The sequence below is a fragment of the Oncorhynchus mykiss genome, chromosome 21 (genome assembly GCF_057628025.1).
Source record: "Oncorhynchus mykiss isolate SJ-2025 chromosome 21, ASM5762802v1, whole genome shotgun sequence".
Lineage (NCBI taxonomy): Eukaryota > Metazoa > Chordata > Actinopteri > Salmoniformes > Salmonidae > Oncorhynchus > Oncorhynchus mykiss.
In genome coordinates, this window is record NC_143042.1 from 5533684 (window position 1) to 5557353 (window position 23670).

At 42.9% G+C, this 23670-nt stretch overlaps 1 protein-coding gene and 1 long non-coding RNA gene across 4 annotated transcripts; one reads left to right on the forward strand and one right to left on the reverse strand.

Annotated features, from left to right (window-relative positions):
* Positions 1–129: 129 nt before the first annotated feature.
* On the forward strand, positions 130–3203 carry LOC149972960 (uncharacterized). 2 transcript variants are annotated; one of them, XR_016490118.1, is made up of 7 exons: positions 130–249; positions 337–513; positions 604–665; positions 748–834; positions 922–2159; positions 2256–2357; positions 2452–3203. It is a non-coding gene; the product is annotated as an uncharacterized LOC149972960 (long non-coding RNA). The 2 variants fall into 2 exon arrangements; XR_016490119.1 differs by lacking the exons at positions 130–249; positions 337–513; positions 604–665; positions 748–834 and having other exon boundaries at positions 1285–1974.
* Positions 3204–4295: 1092 nt separating this feature from the next.
* On the reverse strand, positions 4296–20846 carry LOC110490608 (kelch domain-containing protein 10). 2 transcript variants are annotated; one of them, XM_090213597.1, is made up of 9 exons: positions 20407–20846; positions 13578–13799; positions 12468–12622; positions 10119–10267; positions 9837–9921; positions 9415–9481; positions 9271–9318; positions 7056–7195; positions 4296–6532 (listed from the first exon to the last, which is right to left on the reverse strand). In XM_090213597.1, the coding sequence occupies exons 1-9, from the start codon at positions 20489–20491 to the stop codon at positions 6323–6325; spliced, it is 1161 nt and encodes a 386-aa protein (XP_090069723.1). In that variant the 5' UTR covers positions 20492–20846; the 3' UTR covers positions 4296–6322. The 2 variants fall into 2 exon arrangements, with proteins under 2 accessions (XP_090069723.1, XP_090069724.1); XM_090213598.1 differs by having other exon boundaries at positions 13578–13781; positions 20407–20844.
* Positions 20847–23670: the final 2824 nt, after the last annotated feature.

A 23670-nucleotide genomic window follows, 5' to 3' on the forward strand; every position in this document is an offset into this window, starting at 1 on the left:
ACGGTTAATTTTTTTTATTGAAATGCACTGCAGATATGAGTGAAATTGTGTAAAGTAACTCCATCACACTGTATAAAGCTATGATAAAATTTGATATTTTTACTGAAAACAAGACAAAAATACCAAGTAATTTTTTGCAGTGTGACTCCATTAAGTGTGTGTGTGTGTGTGTGTGTAGATTAAACATGAACGGGCCAAAACGGACATGGCAGCAGGTCAAAATCAAATACAAGAACATTCTGCAGAATGGTATGGTCCCTGACTAATATTTAACAAAGCACAAGCATATATTGTACCCAGAAGGTGCCTGCTCACACATTGTCTGTACTGTTTTAGCAGTGAAAAAGAATACCCACAGACAAGGCACGGGTGGTGGGTCACCAAAGGCTGACCTTACCCCAGCAGAGGACATGGCCTTGGAGCTAAATAAAGGCAGGCCCGTCTTAGAGGGGATCCCTGGGGGGAAAGAGATGAGCATAGGTTCCTCCCAAGATGCCACCCGCTTCATTCAAGGTATGTCCTTCCATCTCTACATGGGATACAACCACATTCATATTGAATCAATTTGGACTGTCTGACTTTGGTTTACCTATTGCCTTGCAGTGTCTGGCAGCACTGTGTTCCTGTTAGAGCCACCAGCACAAGCACCAGACGATGCTGATCCAGTGAGTACTCCATCAAAGGCATACTGTAGGCCTGGCATGTCTTGTCTACTAGCTTCAATATGAATCCGATTAAATGTGATAGGGTGAAGGCCCCAGTGCAGCAGCAACAGCACATGATGGAGACGATGATGAGGAGGAGACCATCTCTCTGGATTCCAGAAGGCATGAGGTATCATGTTAAGACTGTGAAAGTACTATTTACTCTACAATGGTGAGGAGTCCTCATCAAAATCAAAAAATCTAATTTCTTTTACAGGACCCAGATGCTATACAGTGGGAAAACCAGCCTGGCAACATAGTGCGTATTAATAAAAGGACACCACATCCTGCCAAATTCCAGCTGCGCTAATTGTATTGTGTTCACAGAGCTCACAAGCTATCAGAAAGTTGTATGGCAACCACCTCCGGTGCCAAATAGAACTGGCAGACATAGACATTCAGTACAAGAAGAAAAAGATGGAAAATCTTGCACTGGAGTTCGAAATAAAAAAGAGGACAATTAGGAAACTGGACCTTGAAATAAAAAAACTTGAGAGGGAGGTGAGATATGCCTTCAATGTACACTGTATGCTAACTGTAACACAAATGTATTAATCATTATTTTTCTTTCCTCCCCCAGCTCCAAGAAGATGACACAGCTCAAAATAAAAATTAGGTATATTCTCGTAAAGTCAAGTGAGCCATGACATATGAGCTCTTATTGTGAGCACACAGGACGGTGGCATCTTTCTAAGGTTTTTTTTATTTTCCCAGCAATCAGTACAACCAAGTCATCGTTATAAGGCATCGCCCTCTTTTGCCCACCCCCCCCAGCACCAGGTGTGGCCACTAGCCTATATGAAGGCCCAAAATTGTGTGTTCCTTTCTGCTCTGACAATGGCATGCCCATTCGTGCGAGATGTGGTGGATGAAGAAGCACTTGTGCTGAGGAGAGCCTTCAGGTGAGAAAGGGTCTTCAGGGACCGGTTGGACCCACTGGCCTTCCCTGATGACCATCTATATGAAAGATACAGGTTTTCTGCAGATGGCATCAGGTATCTATGCAGACTACTGGGTCCCAGGATTAAGCACCGCACTGCACGGAGCCATGCACTGAGTGTGGAGCAAATGGTTTGTGTGGCCTTGCGCTTTTTTGCTAGTGGAGCCTTCCTGTACTCAGTGGGGGATGCAGAACAGCTGAACAAGGCCACAATTTGCCGCACAATAAGGAGTGTGTGTCTGGCTATCAAAGCATTAGCAGATGTCTTCATCTCCTTCCCTGGCCACAGAAGACTCTGTGACATCAAAGAGGAGTTCTATAGGATTGCAGGTAAGAGGATCTACAAATTACAGGACAACTGTTAACACATAGTAGGATACTCATTACTTTGTGTGACAGGTTTCCCCAATGTCATTGGTGCAGTGGACTGCACACACATAAGGATAAAAGCCCCCTCAGGTGCCCATGAGGCCGATTTTGTGAATAGGAAATCCTTTCACAGCATTAATGTTCAGGTGAACATAACTTTTTGATATTGTCCATTGACGAACACTCTGCATTGCCAGTGATGTGCATTGATTGGTGTAATATTCCTCATCTTATGATTTCAGATGGTCTGCAATGCTGACTGTGTGATCAGCAATGTTGTGGCAAAATGGCCTGGCTCAGTCCATGACTCCAGAATCTTTCGGGCCTCTGAAATCTATCACAAGGTAAGCCACACAACCCCTATTTATAACCATCATGGCTGTGTCAAGAATATCACTGTGTTTATGAGGTAGTAATGATGAGATTTTGTGTTGACAGGTGAATTCTCTGGTGTGTTGCTGGGAGACAGGGGGTATGGCTGCCAGCCTTTTCTCCTGACACCTTTCACAGACCCCCAGGAAGCACAGCAGGCCTACAACCATGCCCATGCCAGGACCAGGGCCAGAGTTGAAATGACCTTTGGCCTCCTGAAGGCACGCTTTCACTGCCTTCACAAATTAAGGGTCAGCCCTGTTAGGGCATGTGATATTACTGTGGCTTGTGCTGTCCTCCACAATGTTGCCTGCCTGAGGAAGGAGAGGGCCCCCAGAGTGCCACCAGCCATGGACTGGGACAATCCGGCAATCTTCCCTGATGACGACAGTGGTCGGCTGCTGAGGGACCAATATGTGTTGAATTATTTTAGTTAGTATGTGTGCTTTCAATTTTGGTTAAATATGTCCTGCGGTGGCAGAGGAATTTGGGTTTTTTTGGGTTTGTTTTTTGACGAATTTGGCCTCTTATGATGTTTGTGCGGTATACTGTGTGTAATACAAGGCTGCAGGGAGGCTACTGCATCCATTCATTTGTCTGTTCAGTTGATGTGTATGGATTTGTCCTGCATTTATTTTAGTGTGCAGACATGCAGGGTGTGTTATACACATTCAAAGGTCTGTATATGTATCATTTTGTATAATATGCTTAGATTCTGTGCTTTCCATCTTGTAGAGTCACTGTGACTTCAGTTTTGAAAGGAGCTGATGGTTTACCTGCTTTGTTTTGTCCTTATTCAATAAAGGAACATAATGTTACACATTGTGTTTTTATATTCATATGGAATGTGTATTTGTTTATATGACAGAGTACTAGGGCCACACTGAAGAAAAAGGATAAAGTCATAAATTTATGAGGCTGGTTCTTTCTGCAGAAAAGCTACATATTGTTTTTACAGTTTTGATACTTATGACAATGTGATACTTAATATTCTGGCACATCAGCATGTCTTTGTTTATGAAACCATACTGAAGTACAATTTCACGAAATGCCCCACATCTGTCATTTTAACAACTGTCCTCCTTTAAAACAACTGGTTACAATATTATGACTTGTGTTTTTTTCCCCTCTGTGGCCCTAATATTCTAGCATTTTATATATAGCCTTATAGTCTATGGGAAACTGTAAATTATCTAATGATAGCAACATCATCTAAAAATCATTTTTTATCCAAAATCATTGAAATTAATGATCACAAACGTTTAAATAACAGTGGGTCTAGTTATATGTGATAACAATGTATAGTGAGCAGTGAAATAACTATTGGTTTCCATTTGTGGTGACTGCTGACTGACATTAGGGATGAGATTAAATAGATCCTGGAATTTAGCCTGGTCTGGAGCAGGCTAGCTCCACAGAATAAATCTCCATGGTAATTTATACCATAACATATCCTCCTGCCCCCTATCCATCTTTAGTGCAACCGGATTACGGATCAATTGAGCCAGGATCACCAAGATATCCTGGCTTAATCCCTTATCCTAGTTTTGTGCAACAGGCCCCAGGTCTATTTCAACAAGGTATTGTACCTGAGCAGGCAGGTAAACAACCTTCCACACAGCTCTCTTTGTAAAGGAATGGTATCTAGTCATAAACAAGGACATGCCAATTTCAATGTGCTTGTTGCACCGAGGATGCTATGGTGGTTAAATAAATCTGGACTATTAGGAAAGTACTTGGTAAAGTGTGCACTACAAGGATGGCAGCTCATTCCATGCCAGTTAGCATTACACTGTTGAAGCAGACAAACCATTCCCAGATCAGTTTGTGCTGTCTTGCTTCAATGACCACCGGCGTTGGCAAGACAACAGATCTGTGACCAGGCTAAGCAGACGAAGGTGATACAAAACTATTTACAGTACATGTTTATTGACTCGTCAACAATCGAAAAATTAAACATTCACATACAGTTATCAATTCAGCGATCGCCTTGAATCCTTGCTGTGTAGCAAATGGTTAAGTCCAGGGGAGACGACTTTTCCGACTTAAAAGGTGACTAATGACATGCGGAGAAGAGGTGTAATAGAATTATGACAGGCACAGATTTAGGTATTTCCTTGATGGGGAGTAGGGAATCATGGGTATTCATTGACATTTTAAACTACCCCCTTGGCAACGATCAATAAATACTATTTTGTTCCACAAGGCAGATTTAATGGCATTGAATTCAAGGTGCCATAATATTTGGCGTTAAACCACGTTCCCAGCTCCGCAAATGATCTGATCTGTGTTGATTATCTGACCCTGGCACTCTGACCCTGGCACTCTGACCCTGGCACTCTGTCTACACATTGAGCCTTAACAGCAGAATACTGTTCAAATTCAGCTCCCAAGTACAACATGCATGAACTCTAAATCATCCATAAATACAGCAGCATAAATACATAGTCCCACATTATTGCTGCTTCAACTATTTGTCCAATGATTGCTTGACAATGGAGCAGTTCAATGTGTTTGGAAAGGGCACAGAATGAACAGATTCATCAATGCATTGTTGACTGATCTGACAAGTGGTGCATATGTTATCTTTGATGGGAGGGGAAATTATAGAGAAGGAGAAGCCATCCCAAATGGGAGTCATGTTTAAATGGTCAGTATGTTTGGATCGAGCTAAACCATTACTCATGTTTCCTTCTGTCTAGGTTGTGGTACTTCAATATCATTGAAACTTTGGGAAAGGCACTGAATGAATCAGATCAATGTCAGTATTCTACTTAAACAGATCCACAAAAATCTGTTAATTTGTGTTCTATTAGCAAAGATGGAGTAAAAGTTGGAACAGAAATTGAAAATTTTATTTAAATAAAAACATTTAAGGAGCACCATATTCACAGTGATGGGATGATTTAGTTTACAAATGGACATTCCACAAGCATACTAAAGTGACTGATACAGTTCAGAATGAATGGAGACCAGGTGTTTTGACTCTTTACCCATCTTCCATTGATATTAGGTTTCTACTATGGTGGGTATAAGGGCTAAGTCCCTTGGTCAAAAGTAGTGCACTATAGAGAGAATAGGGTGCAATTTGGGACACTGATACAGAGAACTGTATATCAGAGATAACTACCAGAGATAATTGTTTCAAATACCTGTATGTATATCCAAGATACCTGAATGCATATCGGATAACTGAATCAGTGTTAAATGGGTATGAGGAGTGTGGTGGGATATTAGGTGAAAGGGAAGTGGTCTATTAGAGACCCAACTACAGTAGCATCAGTCTGTTCTTCACACAAATAAACTATTCAAATCAGACTGTTATTAAGCCTTGAATAGGGAAAAGTGGTGACGACAACCTGCGTCTAAGTCTGGCATGAGGGTGGTACCAATACTACCTTCCCCTTGTAACACAAAAACATGCCAACTGTCTGGTGTAACTTTTCATCTGACTCCAAGTCTAACTTTCCTAATTGTACGTAGAGAGAAGAGAAATGTGAGAGAAATGGCGAACAGAATGTCTCATGAAAATACATACAAATAAATAATCATTCCTCTGAAATGGCATTCTTATTAAAGTCATGAAGGCCAATATAAAATGAGAAAGTAGTGAGGGTCGACGTGAATCTGAAAGCCGTGGAGCAAATGATTTCTGGGTCTGTAGGCAGGCGGATTGAGAGGCTAGAAGCCGTGGCGACCTTGCTTAACACAAAGACAAGACGGGGGAATGGGGGCGAGACGGGGAATGGGGGCGGGGTCAAGAAACATTCCACTTGGATTCCCTTTAAAATCTGACGTCCAAACGCAAAAAGAAAAAAGGCATCCCATTGTTTTTGGTTTTAAGGCGGGGCTACGTAGGCAGAGGGACCATCAACTCCTTCAAGGCGACCCCCTTAAAAATAAATCCTGTGTTCTCCATCCATCCATCCTTCCTCCTTTATTTCAAGCGCTCGATGAGTTCCTGTGTGAGGCCCAGGTGGAGGAGCTGCATGGTGGGTAACTGAGCCAGCTGGGGGTGGGCCTTGAGCAGACGCTCCCAGCACAGCTCCAGCAGGCTGGGCACTACCAGCCAGATCTTAAACAGGGAGCCAGTCCGCTTGTTCTCGTGGATGTTCACCACACCACCGTGGATGTACATGCAGCCAGCCTGACCGGAGAGAAGATCACAATCAGAAACCTTTATCGTCATGCAACAGTCAGTCGCACAGAGAGAGTGAGTGAAATATGAGCAGGATATTGAATTGTGGTTATTGATTTAGGATGATCCTGTGTTCTTGTTTTGGCAGTGTAAGAATATACTGACTAAATGTGCCAATAAAGCTAGTTGGATTGGAAACAGAAATGGGCTTCGGCCATAGAGATGAAGGGACTTACAAATGAGTTCTGAAATGAGGGGGAAGGAGACATTGCACCTTATTAAAGGAACATCATCAAGTGACACTTTGCTTCTTAAAAGTCCAATATCTTTGAAGTTTGACTGCTGACATGCAAAAGATTTTGGGACTGTATCAACATTGGTAGTTTTTGAGTGGCGTTTCCTTTTAAGTCTACTATGCTAGATCTTGAAACCAGCGAAATGCGTATAACCTGAATGGGACACTATAACAGTTCTACATCAACTACTACATAATAAACAGCTGAGGTTTCCTCTAGTGTAGAGCCCTACTGACCGGGGTCACAGCAGCACAGTGGAAATAGGCTGGCTCAGGCATCACTGCTGGGAGCTTGGTCCACTGGAACGTCTGCAGGTTGATCTTCCACAGATCAGCCACAATGACTTCACCGTTGTAACCTCCACATAGAAACACATCTGAGACACAACATCATGGGTTAGACTGAGACCAGACAGAGACAACATCATGAGTTAGACTGAGACCAGACAGACACAACATCATGAGTTAGACTGAGACCAGACTGAGACAACATCATGAGTTAGACTGAGACACAACATCATGGGTTAGACTGAGACCAGACAGAGACAACATCATGAGTTAGACTGAGACCAGACAGAGACAACATCATGAGTTAGACTGAGACCAGACAGAGACAACATCATGAGTTAGACTGAGACCAGACAGACACAACATCATGGGTTAGACTGAGACCAGACAGAGACAACATCATGGGTTAGACGGAGACCAGACAGAGACAACATCATGGGTTAGACTGAGACCAGACTGAGACAACATCATGGGTTAGACTGAGACAACATCATGAGTTAGACTGAGACCAGACAGAGACAACATCATGGGTTAGACTGAGACACAACATCATGGGTTAGACTGAGACCAGACAGAGACAACATCATGGGTTAGACGGAGACCAGACAGAGACAACATCATGGGTTAGACTGAGACCAGACTGAGACAACATCATGGGTTAGACTGAGACAACATCATGAGTTAGACTGAGACCAGACAGAGACAACATCATGGGTTAGACTGAGACCAGACAGACACAACATCATGGGTTAGACTGAGACACAACATCATGGGTTAGACTGAGACCAGACTGAGACACAACATCATGGGTTAGACTGAGACCAGACAGAGACAACATCATGGGTTAGACTGAGACCAGACAGACACAACATCATGGGTTAGACTGAGACACAACATCATGGGTTAGACTGAGACCAGACTGAGACACAACATCATGGGTTAGACTGAGACCAGACAGACACAACATCATGGGTTAGACTGAGACAACATCATGGGTTAGACTGAGACCAGACAGAGACAACATCATGGGTTAGACTGAGACCAGACAGAGACAACATCATGGGTTAGACTGAGACAACATCATGGGTTAGACTGAGACCAGACTGAGACAACATCATGGGTTAGACTGAGACCAGACAGAGACAACATCATGGGTTAGACTGAGACAACATCATGGGTTAGACTGAGACCAGACTGAGACAACATCATGGGTTAGACTGAGACCAGACAGAGACAACATCATGGGTTAGACTGAGACCAGACAGAGACAACATCATGGGTTAGACTGAGACAACATCATGGGTTAGACTGAGACCAGACTGAGACAACATCATGGGTTAGACTGAGACCAGGCAGAGACAACATCATGGGTTAGACGGAGACCAGACTGACACAACATCATGGGTTAGACTGAGACCAGACAGAGACAACATCATGAGTTAGACTGAGACCAGACAGAGACAACATCATGGGTTAGACTGAGACCAGACAGAGACAACATCATGGGTTAGACTGAGACAAAATCATGGGTTAGACTGAGACCAGACAGAGACAACATCATGGGTTAGACTGAGACCAGACAGAGACAACATCATGAGTTAGACTGAGACCAGACAGAGACAACATCATGGGTTAGACTGAGACCAGACAGAGACAACATCATGAGTTAGACTGAGACCAGACAGAGACAACATCATGGGTTAGACTGAGACAAAATCATGGGTTAGACTGAGACCAGACAGAGACAACATCATGAGTTAGACTGAGACCAGACAGAGACAACATCATGGGTTAGACTGAGACAAAATCATGGGTTAGACTGAGACCAGACAGAGACAACATCATGGGTTAGACTGAGACCAGACAGAGACAACATCATGGGTTAGACTGAGACACAACATCATGGGTTAGACTGAGACCAGTTAGAATATATTGATGGGATGACGAAAATTAACTTTATTTTTCAAACCCTATTTGGGACATTGAATGGAACAGTTGAATGAGATGCGGAGGCAGACAGAAGCAGACTAATGAAGACTTCTGAAAGTGGCTCTGATAAAACCACCCCCGTTAGAAGGATAAGTGGTCTGGGCAACGATACCACTACACCTCCTGTACAAACATTGTAATACTACTGCTATAGAATAAATGATAAGAATCTCACCGTTCCGTATCTGCACACAGCTGTGACATCTCCTGGGAGCAGGGTACCCTGTCAAAACCCAGAGCAATTGGATGAGTAGTGATATGTGAATGAAAAGACCCATAGACAGCACATTCATTTTCTATTAAAACATCAAACACAAACCTATTTTATCATGAGGCTTGGTTGATATCTCCTCCCAGGAATTTGTCTCCAGGTTGTATGCATGTATCTGGTACAAAACAAAAGGAAATTAGTTCACCTCCAACACACACAACCATAACCTGGCCACATAACCCAGCCTCATAACCCAGCCTCATAACCCAGCCTCATAACCCAGCCTCACTCAGTGGCAGAAGTGGCTGCTTCCTCGATCTTTACGGCTTTACAGCACTAAAAATAGCCTGAAAACTACCAAGTGACCAAACTACCTAGATTTGCTGTCTGTTTGCCTAGTCAGACTCATTACCATCACAGGTTTACGATCATTCTTCTGACCTTCCTTGAAGTTATCACAGATCTGAATTGGATGGATAGGTGAAAGTGATTGGAACAGGGTTTATGTTGATGACAGGTTGGTGTACTACCTTGTCCAGAGGATAGGAGGTCCAGGAAGTCCCTCCTCCCAGGATGTATATCCTCTGACGGTCGTGTGCTATTTCATGTCTGTACCTGTGACACAAACAGACATGACTCATTACTTATGAGGTCCTCTGCTCCTCTAGGAGCTGAAAGGAAAATGTCAGGTCATCACTCATGCTGCCCAGTGACTGGGGTATATTCACTAGACACCAAACAGAAGAAATTGGACTGAAACAGGGAGTGACAATGACATGATCCGGTGGGACCGATTAAGGCGTGATGCTCACCGTTCCTCAGGCAGGTCGTCTGGTGGGTTGTTGGGTTTGAGGTGGATCCACTCTCTGGTGTTCAGGTCCAGTCTGTGCAGGTCTGTGCTGTAGATGTAACCCGTCGTACCCCCAAACACATACAGGAAGCTGTTAATGATGGCCATCGCCTTGGGGAGAGAGAAACAAAATGGCTACAAAATCAAACTTCAATGGAAATCAACAACAATAAATATTTTTATTTGCAAGGATTGCCTATATCTACATTTGCTATATAATATGCTCCCCTGGGATCCTTTAATGCCTCTACCTATCCCTTGGGAATTCTAGTTAAATCAATCAGATTTTATTTAAATTTTACAAATGCATGTCAAAACGCTTAAGAGCTTTCTAATCTAATGGTCATTACCTCCAACTCAATACTCGTGTCTACAAGTGAAAACAGTGCATTTATACATTTTGTAGAACTAAATATGACGTTAAAAAGTTCTATCCAATGACATCATCAAAAGTTTAAACATTTTGAAAAACTGTGATTTTCAAACACTGAGATTCACGGTGACGTGGGCAACAAGAAAAAACCCTCCTTCTGGCTAGAAACACGTTGCAGACTTTGAAAATCCCTTTTTTTACTTTTAATCCTACCCTGTGATGTCACAGAGAAGCATTTTTTTTCAGGGCCCTTCTTGTGTTTTTAACTACAGATCACAGAAAGGTGCTGTTTTCACTTACAGGGACTTGAACTTTTCCACATTTTGTTATGGTACAGCCTTATTATAAAATGTATTAAGTATTCAGACCCTTTGCTATGAGACTCAAAATTGAGCTCAGGTGCATCCTGTTTCCATTGATCATCCTTGAGATCATCCTTGAGATTCTACAACTTGATTGGAGTCCACCTGGGGTCAATTCAATTGATTGGACATGATTTGGAAAGGCACGCACCTGTCTACATAAGGCCCCACAGTTGACCGTGCATGTCAGAGCAAACACCAAGCCATGAGGTCGAAGGAATTGTCCGTAGAGCTCCGAGACAGGATTGTGTTAAGGCACAGATCTGGGAAAGGGTACCAATACATTTCTCCAGCATTCAAGGTCCCCAAGAACACAGTGGCCTCCATCATTCTTAAATGGAAGAAGTTTGGAACCACCAAGACTCTTCCTAGAGCTGGCTGCCCAGCCACACTGAGCAATCTGGGGAGAAGGGTCTTGGTCAGGGAGGTGACCAAGAACCTGATGGTCACTCTGACAGAGCTCTAGAGTTCCTCTGTGGAGATGGGAGAAACTTCCAGAAGGACAACCATCTCTGCAGCACTCCACCAATTAGGCCTTTATGGTGGAGTGGCCAGAAGTAAGCCACTCCTCAGTAAAAAGGCACATGACAGCCGCTTGGAGTTTGCCAAAAGGCACCCAAACACTCTCAGACCATGAGAAACAAGATTCTCTGGTCTGATGAAACCAAGATTGAACTGTTTGGCCTGAATGCCAAGCGTCACGTCTAGAGGAAACCTGGCACCATCCTTACTGTGAAGCATGGTGGTGGCAGAATCATGCTGTGAAGATGTTTTTCAGGGGCAGGGACTGGGAGACTAGTCAGGATGGAGGCAAAGATTAACAGAGCAAAGTAGAAAGAGATCCTTGATGTAAACCCTTGATGTAAACCTGCCCCAGAGCGCTCAGGACCTCAGACTTGGGCGAAGGTTCACCTTCCAACAGGACAACAACCCAAAGCACATAGCCAACACAATGCAGGAGTGGCTTCGGGACAAGTCTCTGAATATCCTTGAGTGGCCCAGCCAGAGCTCGGCAGCGACACTCCCCATCTAACCTGACAGAGCTTGAGAGGATCTACAGAGAAGAATGGGAGAAACTCCCCAAATACAGGTGTGCCAAGCTTGTAGCGTCATAACCAAGAAGACTCGAGGCTGTAATCGCTGCCAAAGGTGCTTCAACAAAGTACTGAGTAAAGGGTCTGAATACTTATGTAAATGTGACATAATTTATTATTATTTTTTTTAGCAAACATTAACATTTTTTTAAAGTTTCTGCTTTGTCATTATGGGGTATTGTGTGTAGATTGATGAGGGTAAACAAATGTTTAATACATTTTAGAATAAGGCTGTAACCTAACAAAATGTGGAAAAAGTCAAGGTGTCTGAATACTTTCTGAAGGCACAGTATGTATACTCTGATATGGTACTGGAGATAATGAATGAGGTTGAAAAGTGGCGGAAGTGCCCTTTAACAGGAAACGGAGTGTAGGCCTAAACCCCAGAAGAGTCCAGAGCAAGCCAAGGGGGCAGTGGCAGACAGAACCAGTAGAGAAGATAATCAGAGATGAGCCAGTAATGCCGGATTTGATTGGCCTACCTGTCCGTAGATTCGGTTGGGCTTCTTCCCTCGGCAGTTGAGCAGCGACCACCGCTTGTACTTGACGTTGCAGACGTGAACGTCATTCCCGTTGTTTTCCCCAAAGGGAATCCCAGTGCCACCGAACACCAGCAGATTGTTTCCATGTAAAACAGCTGAGGGACACAATACTGAGGGTTTAAGCTGGGTCGTGTTCATTAGGGCACACAGTAGCAAAGCCTTAAGACATTTTGCAACAGAAACAAAGTGTTTTTTATTTTACAAGCATTTCACTACACCCAAAATAACATTTGCTAAATATGTGTTTTCAACCAATAAGATTTGAAGGCATTGTCATGCCTACTGGACACTATTCCCAACGGTCTGACAGCAGGTGGGATTGTCCATGTGGAGGCTTTTCACCAAATCACTAAACTTGATAATCCATTGTCTTCTGAGGTCATAATGTCATGGGATGACGAGGTAAAACCGAAAAATCATCCACAGACCAATTATTTATCAAACAGTCCATTTGATGTTACTGAGGTGTAGAAATGCTCTTTCGTGATTTAATACATCAATGAGTTAGCTAAATCATATTTTACTAACCAAAACTCGTCACAAGTGACTGGGTTCTAAATCAGTTTGACCCCCACCAGCAGTGCTTGTTCATTCAAGCATTCTTTCATACAATCACGCTTGGTTGGATTTAATTTAAAAAATGTAGATGTGGAAAATTGTAGGATATTTTATTTGACCCTCTTGATAAGAAGTGACCATACTGTATTAAGTTGTTATTGATGGATTACATCCATTGGAAATGAAAAAGTAAATAAGCAACTACTGCAACCTGAGTTTTCCATTCATAAATGTCCAGGGTAAATTACTACAGTAGATGGGCCCTGGTATTTCAGTTGTACTGAATGACTGTCAAATCTGTGCTTAGACTGCTCAATGAGCTACATTTATACTGTACCCCTGAACACAATACCCTTCAGTACCCCTGAACATAATACCCTTCGGTACCTGAAGATAATACATCAAGGGAAACGATAGGCTAAAATATCATTTTCACTGTAGTGTCCCTTTAAATTCCATACATGAAAAAAACAATCCTACTGGTTCCCTTACCTGACATGGAGGCCAGCTCGGTGGGCATGTAGCCCTCTGTACGGATCTGCTGCCAAGTGCCCGTGGCAAAGTGGTACCTCCACAGCTCCCTGAACAGCGGGTAGTCCTCGTTCTCCTGGCCGCCCGACTCATCATAGTCCGGGTTGTACCCCCCGAACACGTACAGGTTGGTGTTGTCTGCCACGCAGCGATGCCCGCTCCGAGCTGGGGGCATATGGAGACCTGTGAGGTGAGGGTGGTGCACACAGCAGAGCAGACTGAGTAATATAATAGTGTGTATTACTATCCTCCTGGTAGCAGATGTCCCCACAACCATAGAAAAAAAAGGAAAATGTTCCCTTGTGGGGACATTTCCCAGGTCCCCAATAAGGCAAAGGCTATTTTAGGCTTAGCTTAAGAGTTAGAATTAGGGTTAGCAAAAATCGTACTTTTGATGGGAATAAATGTTTGGTCCCCACAGGGATAGAAAAACAAACTGTGTGTGTGTGTGTAGATTCACTGAAAACAAAACGTCTCAGACTTAGGAACACAACTTTCAAAAGGTCCCACCGATGGGGCGCTCTTTTCCACAGTGACAGTCCACCAAGAGAGATCACAAGAGCCCTGCCAACTTCACCTTTCAGCTGCATGACTGTCCTCTCCGCAGTAAAAACACAGAGCTCACCACCCATAGCCTAATTCCTAGGCTGGGCATTTGGTCCATAACCTGCAACACTGCAGCTGATACCAGTGTGTTCCCAAAGATCTAAAGTAGCCAACATAATGAAAAAATGTAATTCTCATTTGGATGCATCAATTAAGTACAGTGCCTTGCGAAAGTATTCGGCCCCCTTGAACTTTGCGACCTTTTGCCACATTTCAGGCTTCAAACATAAAGATATAAAACTGTATTTTTTTGTGAAGAATCAACAACAAGTGGGACACAATCATGAAGTGGTACGACATTTATTGGATATTTCAAACTTTTTTAACAAATCAAAAACTGAAAAATTGGGCGTGCAAAATTATTCAGCCCCTTTACTTTCAGTGCAGCAAACTCTCTCCAGAAGTTCAGTGAGGATCTCTGAATGATCCAATGTTGACCTAAATGACTAATGATGATAAATACAATCCACCTGTGTGTAATCAAGTCTCCGTATAAATGCACCTGCACTGTGATAGTCTCAGAGGTCCGTTAAAAGCGCAGAGAGCATCATGAAGAACAAGGAACACACCAGGCAGGTCCGAGATACTGTTTAAAGCCGGATTTGGATACAAAAAGATTTCCCAAGCTTTAAACATCCCAAGGAGCACTGTGCAAGCGATAATATTGAAATGGAAGGAGTATCAGACCACTGCAAATCTACCAAGACCTGGCCGTCCCTCTAAACTTTCAGCTCATACAAGGAGAAGACTGATCAGAGATGCAGCCAAGAGGCCCATGATCACTCTGGATGAACTGCAGAGATTTACAGCTGAGGTGGGAGACTCTGTCCATAGGACAACAATCAGTCGTATATTGCACAAATCTGGCCTTTATGGAAGAGTGGCAAGAAGAAAGCCATTTCTTAAAGATATCCATAAAAAGTGTTATTTAAAAAGTTTGCCACAAGCCACCTGGGAGACACACCAAACATGTGGAAGAAGGTGCTCTGGTCAGATGAAACCAAAATTGCACTTTTTGGCAACAATGCAAAACGTTATGTTTGGCGTAAAAGAAACACAGTTGAACACACCATCCCCACTGTCAAACATGGTGGTGGCAGCATCATGGTTTGGGCCTGCTTTTCTTCAGCAGGGACAGGGAAGATGGTTAAAATTGATGGGAAGATGGATGGAGCCAAATACATGACCATTCTGGAAGAAAACCTGATGGAGTCTGCAAAAGACCTGAGACTGGGACGGAGATTTGTCTTCCAACAAGACAATGATCCAAAACATAAAGCAAAATCTACAATGGAATGGTTCAAAAATAAACATATCCAGGTGTTAGAATGGCCAAGTCAAAGTCCAGACCTGAATCCAATCGAGAATCTGTGGAAAGAACTGAAAACTGCTGTTCACAAATGCTCTCCATCCAACCTCACTGAGCTCGAGCTGTTTTGCAAGGAGGAATGGGAAAACATTTCAGTCTCTCGATGTGCAAAACTGATAGAGACATACCCCAAGCGACTTACAGCTGTAATCGCAGCAAAAGGTGGCGCTACAAAGTATTAACTTAAGGGGGCTGAATAATTTTGCACGCCCAATTTTTCAGTTTTTGATTTGTTAAAAAAGTTTGAAATATCCAATAAATGTCGTTCCACTTCATGATTGTGTCCCACTTGTTGTTGATTCTTCACAAAAAAATACAGTTTTATATCTTTATGTTTGAAGCCTGAAATGTGGCAAAAGGTCGCAAAGTTCAAGGGGGCCGAATACTTTCGCAAGGCACTGTAGCCAGCCACATAAGAATTAGGTCGAGTAGTCAGCTATTAGACTGGCAGCTGGCACGTAGAGAACACGCTGATTCTTACATTCTAATCAGTTATCAGACGCTCTTATCCAGAGACATTTATAGTATATTTGTAAGTACTGGTCCCCCGTGGGAATTGAACCCACAACCCTGGCGTTGCAAGCGCCACGCTCTACGGACTGAGCTGACAGTCAGAGAGAATCAACAAAATGGGTGGGTGCTGGAAGGTGACAAAAAGACACTAACATAAGGTGAGTTTCATGGCCCGGTGACCCGAGTGGGTGGAGAGTTCACTTAATGATCAATGAAATGGTCTAAATTGTCTAAAATGGAAGGACCAATGGAATGGTCTGCCCATCCGGGGCACCGGACCATGCAAAACGAACTCGCCCAGACACACTCACACCCAACCTATTGGCCATACTAATTTTCTTAGGGCCTGTCACCACAATCAGTTGTTGTCAGTTGGTCAGTAACACACACATCAACCACTTGTTTCTTAAACATCAGCAGCAGAGCAAGGGGTCCCTAATGACTCAAGAAGGGGGTCAAAAAGGCCTCTAACATAGCACCATGATGATGTTGTGATTAGATGCAGATCCTAGGTTAGGCTAACAGAACCCAGGGCATTGTTCTAACAAAGCACCATGATGATGTTGTGATTAGATGCAGATCCTAGGTTAGGCTAACAGAACCCAGGACATTGTTTACAGGGTAGTCATTTTTCAGAGACCGTTGGTTGCAGTGTGAACAACAGAGGGCAAGCTATCCAAAACATGTTGCCCATGTCCAACAGCATAACAAGAGTCTGTGCTAACCAGAAGAACCCGTTTCTGCAGCACACTGTGTACAAGAGAAAGAAACGCTCATTCCAGAGACCTAGAATGTTACTGGTTTGTTTATCAAAGGGTGTTGGGCCACCACAACAGCTTCAATGTGCTTTAGCATAGATCCTACAAGTGTCTGGAACTCTATTGGAGGGATGCGACACCATTCTTCCACAAGAAATTCCATAGTTTTGTGTTTTGTTGATGGTGGTGGAAAATGCCATCTTAAGCACCGCTCTAGAGTCTCCCCCTATGCTTCTTTGAGACCCCTCTTTCAAAGTTACTGAGATCTCTTCTTCTAGCCATGATGGTAGACAAAATAATGGGAATTTATATACATGACCCTATGCATGATGGGATATTAATTCCTTAATTAACTCTGGAACCCCACCTGTGTGGATTCACCTGCTTTCAATATACTTTATATCCCTCATTGACTCAAGTGTTTGGTTTATTTTGTCAGGCACCTGTTCATTCACACCATATGTGAAACACTGATACTCTCAGCGCCAGGCTTGAGACCGAGATAAAGCTTTAAAAGCCAAAACGACACTCAACTAACAAGCTAAAAGACGAGATAAGAAATGGGTTGAGCACAGGTCATTCTTCATCTTCAGTCTCAATGTAGGGCAGGCATAATCAAATCCACTAGAAGCCAAAAATGCTATACTTTAATGAAGTACAGGACCTAGGCTACCTTAGGTCAGGGGAAAGAGGATACCTAGTCAGTTGCACAACTGAATGCATTCAACCGAAATGTGTCTTTCCGCATTTAAACCAAAACATCTATTCTAGGTTTGAGAAAATTCCACCCTTCAATGCCACTTTCACATAGCACGAACCAAGTGGGGATGGTGATTCCGTTGTATAATGCAGTATAATGGACCAGGCATGTGTTTTGTCCATCAGCAGACAGACAGTGCCAAGCTCAAGAGGCTGGCTCACACCCAAGCTCTGCTACCAAATCACACTGTCACTGTCCATTGGCCCAGTTCCTGTCACACTGTTGTTCTCCCAGGCCCTAAACATCCCCACGCATTCTGTTCTCCCAGGCCTTAAACATCCCCACGCATTCTGTTCTCCCAGGCCCTAAACATCCCCACGCATTCTGTTCTCCCAGGCCCTAAACATCCCCACGCATTCTGTTCTCCCAGACCCTAAACATCCCCACACATTCTGTTCTCCCAGGCCCTAAACATCCCCACGCATTCTGTTCTCCCAGGCCCTAAACATCCCCACGCATTCTGTTCTCCCAGGCCCTAAACATCCCCACGCATTCTGTTCTCCCAGGCCCTAAACATCACCACGCATTCTGTTCTCCCAGACCCTAAACATCTCCACGCATTCTGTTCTCCCAGGCCCTAAACATCCCCACGCATTCTGTTCTCCCAGGCCCTAAACATCACCACGCATTCTGTTCTCCCAGGCCCTAAACATCACCACGCATTCTGTTCTCCCAGGCCCTAAACATCCCGATGCATTTAACTTTTTGAGCTGGTCTGACAGCCTGGCTTTATATTGCCCAGGCACTCATGTCCTCTCTATGTTGCTAGGTGGCATTTTACAATGTCACTCAATGTCCACGCATTGAAAGAAACATACATAAGCTTATCTGGACATACAATTTATAAGTGTTCCTGTGTCTGTACAGTAGCACATTTCACCAGCCACTGAAAACCAGCCTAGGATTACATCTGCTCAGTGATCATGAGTTACAGAGAAGAGTGCATGTATTGCATGTAGTCTAGCCTCTTTCTACAGCATGTAGCCTAGCCTCTTTCCACAGCATGTAGCCTAGCCTCTTTCCACAGCGTGTAGCCTAGCCTCTTTCCACAGCGTGTAGCCTAGCCTCTTTCCACAGCGTGTAGCCTAGCCTCATTCTACAGCATGTAACCTATCCTCTTTCTACAACATGTAGCCTCTTTTTACAGCATGTAGCCTAGCCTCTTTCTACAGCATGTATCCTAGCCTCTTTTTACAGCATGTAGCCTAGCCTCTTTTTACAGCATGTAGCCTATCCTCTTTCTACAGCATGTAGCCTATCCTCTTTCTACAGCATGCATTCTCATTAGCACATGTCCTTCGTGCCCACACACAACATAATTTTAGAAGAAGCAAGGCATTGCCTAGATTTTGCACAGCAGCTAAGTAGTAGGTCACAGACAACTCTACCTACAATAGTAATTACGTCTTTTTGTAGGAACTAACTCCGCCATGGCTCATTAGCCAAAGCCTACGGGGAATTTATATTGATAAACAGAGAAAATAAGGTCTGTGGTAAACACAGGCATATGAGATCTTATAGGTTTTGTGATAATCTTCATTAGCTAATGTCACTTTAAGCATTTATTTAATCAAAACAAGCACAGTCTTCATAATTCGTAAAGGTCCTGTGAATTGACTGATATTATCTCACAGGGGGAAAAAACATAAGATATCCTAAGCCTGTGTTAACCTCAGACCTTATTTTCAGTGTTTATTCCAAAACCCTATTCTTTCCCACCATAGGAATTGCTGAACGAACCAGATGCAACCGATTTCCGGTATTTGGGACTACAAGCTGGCGAGCTCTATGTTACTATGAACAAGAGTTGCAGTACCTGGGGCTCCGGATGCAGTCCTTGATGTAACAAACACAAATCCATCCGGCATCAGTATATATGTGATTATTAAACAGCATTAGATTATATTCCTGTGTATTCCCAACAATAGAAGGCCTAATGCCTGAGGACCAAAAGAATGTGATAATGTGTATAATGAAATATGATCAATTTCTCATCCATAATTCTATCTCATCTTGGTGGTTTGGAGTCAGTGTCGAGGTCATTCGCATACGGTAAATCAATCAATACCGTGGTCAATAGTTTAAGTTACATGTATGAATCAGGTTCTACTAAACAGATTTTTTTGCAAGGATGGAGGATCACCTGGAGTTGAACATTTCTGCAGATGAGTCGACCACCAACAATCTTTCCATAATCATAATGATGTCAGTCTAGCGAACGTTATGCATCAAACATTTGTATAGCCAACAACTGAACCAGAATCTGGCCTTATTAATGAACGTCTCCTGTAAAGCCAGATTCTGGTTCAGCCAACAACATGAAGCGCAAATAACTGACATCTGTGAAATAACGTTAGCTAGAATTAACGTTAGTCAGTCAGCTAAAACATTTGCAATCCAGCTAATAACGTTAGTAGATTAGGCTAATATGAGATTGTTTACTTTCATATTTTATTCTTAAACGGTGCTCTCTGAGCAAACCAAAATAAACATAGATAGCTAATTACCTACCTAGGTAACGTTAGCCAGTTAGTGGTTCAGACAGAGGCTAACTAGTTAGCTACATAGGTCGCCGCTATTGTTACATTTGGTTAAACAGCTTGCCTTTCAATGTCAATAGCACAAAAACCAAGTTAACCGCTGCAATCAAGATTAGCGGATTTTGTCAATCATATTCATTGAATTGGTTTCATAACAGTAACGTTACCAGCGGACAGGTCTCTAGTAATATGGCTAACGTTAGCTAGCTGGATATGCTACAGTAGAATGTTGTTTTTGACTGACCTGCTACTCTGACTGGAGGCCTCACTGTCAGTTTCTCGAATTTATTCAGTTGTTCCGAACTGCGATCGCCTTCTGCGGCCGACATCGTTTCCCAGATCCAAGACGATCAACAAAGCGTTACTCAAAATTGCGACAAAATGCTTTAAGGTGCTGATAATACATTACAACAAATAAAACGTTACATTATTCCAAAGGAAAGCCATTTACAAATGCACCGTTCAGGTGTCCCTGACCAATCAGAGAGCCTGTTATTGATTTGCATCGCGTAGGAAAGTTATTAGGTTTCCACTAGTTACCACAGCCATCGTAAATATTCATGAAAACAAACATTTGCTTTTTGGTCTTAATTTAAGGCCAAGGTTAGACATAAGGTTGGCAGTGTGGTTAAGGTTAGAGTTAGGTTTAAAATCCTATTTTGAGAAGATACATTTAAGTAATGGGCGGGGTTTTGACTTTGTGGCTGTGATAACTAGTGACGACAAAATTATGGGCGGGGCAAGGTACATACTATGTTGAAAATAATTTATTTTCAAGCCAGGGTGCATAATTGAGCGCTTTGCATAGTTCATAGATCGTCCTATTTTTCTAATTGTCCATAAATGACTTGGATTTAATGCAAAAAGTTTGGCATATGTTGCATAATGATGGATTAAGCATGAATTACCAATTACTAATACTGTGTCACTGTGACTTGGTTAATAGAAAGAGGCTTAAAGTCAAATGAAAATGTATTTATTCATACCTAAGCCACATGAAATTGTTGAGGAGGTTGAAGGTATTCATCAGGGACGAAAACACTTTATTGACACTATCAATTCATGAAGCAAAAGCACATCACTGACAATAGTCATAAAATCCTAGAAGAAGTGTTGGACATTCCCTCTTGGATTTCCGGACAAGATTGAGCTGAAAATAACCAAGAGGGAAATACATTTTATTTATTGAAAGAAGCATTTATGTTTTAAACAATTGCCTGTTGATCATTTAAATTCCACAATATGAAATTATATGAAGACAATGTCTATCTGTCAGTTCACTTTATCAGGGTAATTTAACTGATTGGATGGCAATGACTTCCTTACCCTCCCTGTCCTGGATGGCTGTGCTTATTGCCAGAGTTTCAGCCACAACCAGTTGTGGTTCTAGCTTATAGGGCTCCCTGAGGGGAGGTGCACTAACTTGGGCTTCCAGTGGGGAGACCTGAGGTCAACCTACCCCCGCCCCCTCCCCATCTCGTACTTCTGAGTGGTAGACCTTCCCAGGCAGTAGCCTGCCTAGCTCACAAACTTGAATCAGGGCACCCACTCCGACAAGGTTAATTGACCCACAGTCCCACACGGTGACATGATATCATTGACGTAACGTGCAAATCAGCAATAGAAAACCGATCGCGTAAATGTCACCAATCCAAATTTTTGCGGCCACCCCGTGCCGCCCCCAACAAGATGCCGCCTAGGGCGGCTGCCCATGTCGCCTGTACCTAAATCTCATATTGTACATATAACTCGCCAGCCAGCATTCTACAACATATCCCAATGGTCCTTGGGGCTGGTGTTATGTCTTATTTTCTCTGTCTCCTTTCTCTCTCTCATGATGTCAGATGAAAGTGTGTGTCTTCAGAAAGTGAGGTGGAAGATGGACCCTGATGAGGCCACTGTTGTAGATAACCTGCTTATGGCCATCAGATGGTATCAGACAAACTTTGAATTGAACTCCAGCTCTTGCCAAAATTGTTTGTTTTTCTTTACACAACTGAACTGCTTCCAATTGGCTCATTCGTTCCCCTTCCTCTCCCCTGTAACTATTCCCCAGGTTGTTGCTGTAGATGAGAATGTGTTTTCAGTCAGCTTAACTGGTAAAATAATGGTTAAAAAAACTGTGATCTCAAATTCTTTACTGCAAGGGAAATTGATGGGTTCATTCTCTGCTAAAGTTTATCCACAAATCTATGGATGGATGATGCCAGAGATATCCTTGGTCATGTCAACCACTGGCCTCTGGTACCCATGTGTGGCTAAGAATCCCGTCACCTACTGGCCTGTACTTTGATCTCCTTTCTCTCGGTGTCCCCTTCATTTCACACTGTTTCTGTCAATAAACAATCAAATCTGTAAGGAGAATGGCCAGTTGTGCAGCCTTGTCACAGGTTGTAACATCTGATGTGTGGTGATGCCAAAACTCTGTGTGCTGTGCACAACCAGTTGATTCCAGTAGCCTTGGTTTGGCTAGCTGACCCTGAAACAAGCTTAAATTGTCACGAATGCCGTCGTCGAAATCGTGGAAATGACCGGACCAAGGTGCAGCTTGGTGAGCGTACATTTTACTTTATTATAAATGTCACCAACAAAGCAATAACCACGACGCTTACTAGGGCTATACAGGCCACTAACAAAGACAACTAACCACAAAATACAAAAGGAAAAAAGGCTGCCTAAGTATGATTCCCAATCAGAGACAACGATAGACATCTGTCCCTGATTGAGAACCATACCAAAACATAGAAACACAGAACATAGAGTTTCCCACCCGAGTCACACCCTGACCAACCAAACATAGAGAATAAAAAGATCTCTACGGTCAGGGCGTGACAGTAATATACCACGGCTTTGGGCTGTATCCAGGCACTCCGCGTTGCGTCGTGCATAAGAACATACCTTAACCGTCGTAAATTGGCCATATACCACACCCCCTCGTGCCTTATTGCTTAAATATGTAACCTGACAAAGTTCACATATAAATAAGAGTTATTGATCTATCATTCTACTTGAAAGCAAGTATAAGAAGCTGTAGATCTGTTCTATGTGAGCTTTTATATACTTCCTGTTTTTAAGTTTTGTTTTTGCATAATTTTACTTTTTGTACACCAGCTTCAAACAGCTGAAAATACATTATTTTTGGTTATGGAAAATATATGTCACAGTGGTTAGATGGTACAATGATTCTCTACACTATACTAGCTTATTTTCTCACATACACTGAAATTATGCGAACTATTCGAGTTTTAACAACCAGGAAACAATTTCATTACCAGCAATATTAGTCTATGAGTGCAAAGCCCTCCTCAGGGAGTGTGCCCGGGGGCCTACCTGATCGTTCTAATGATGCATTTTGCATCATGTTGTTGTGGCCGGTGACACTTTGCTTCCCGAAAGTCTGTCATGGATATTCACCACTAAGGACTCAAACTCAATGTAAATTAATCAATCTTTATTATAACAGCCAGAGAGGTTCACAAACTCAATCCAAGCTTGATGGAATCTCTGA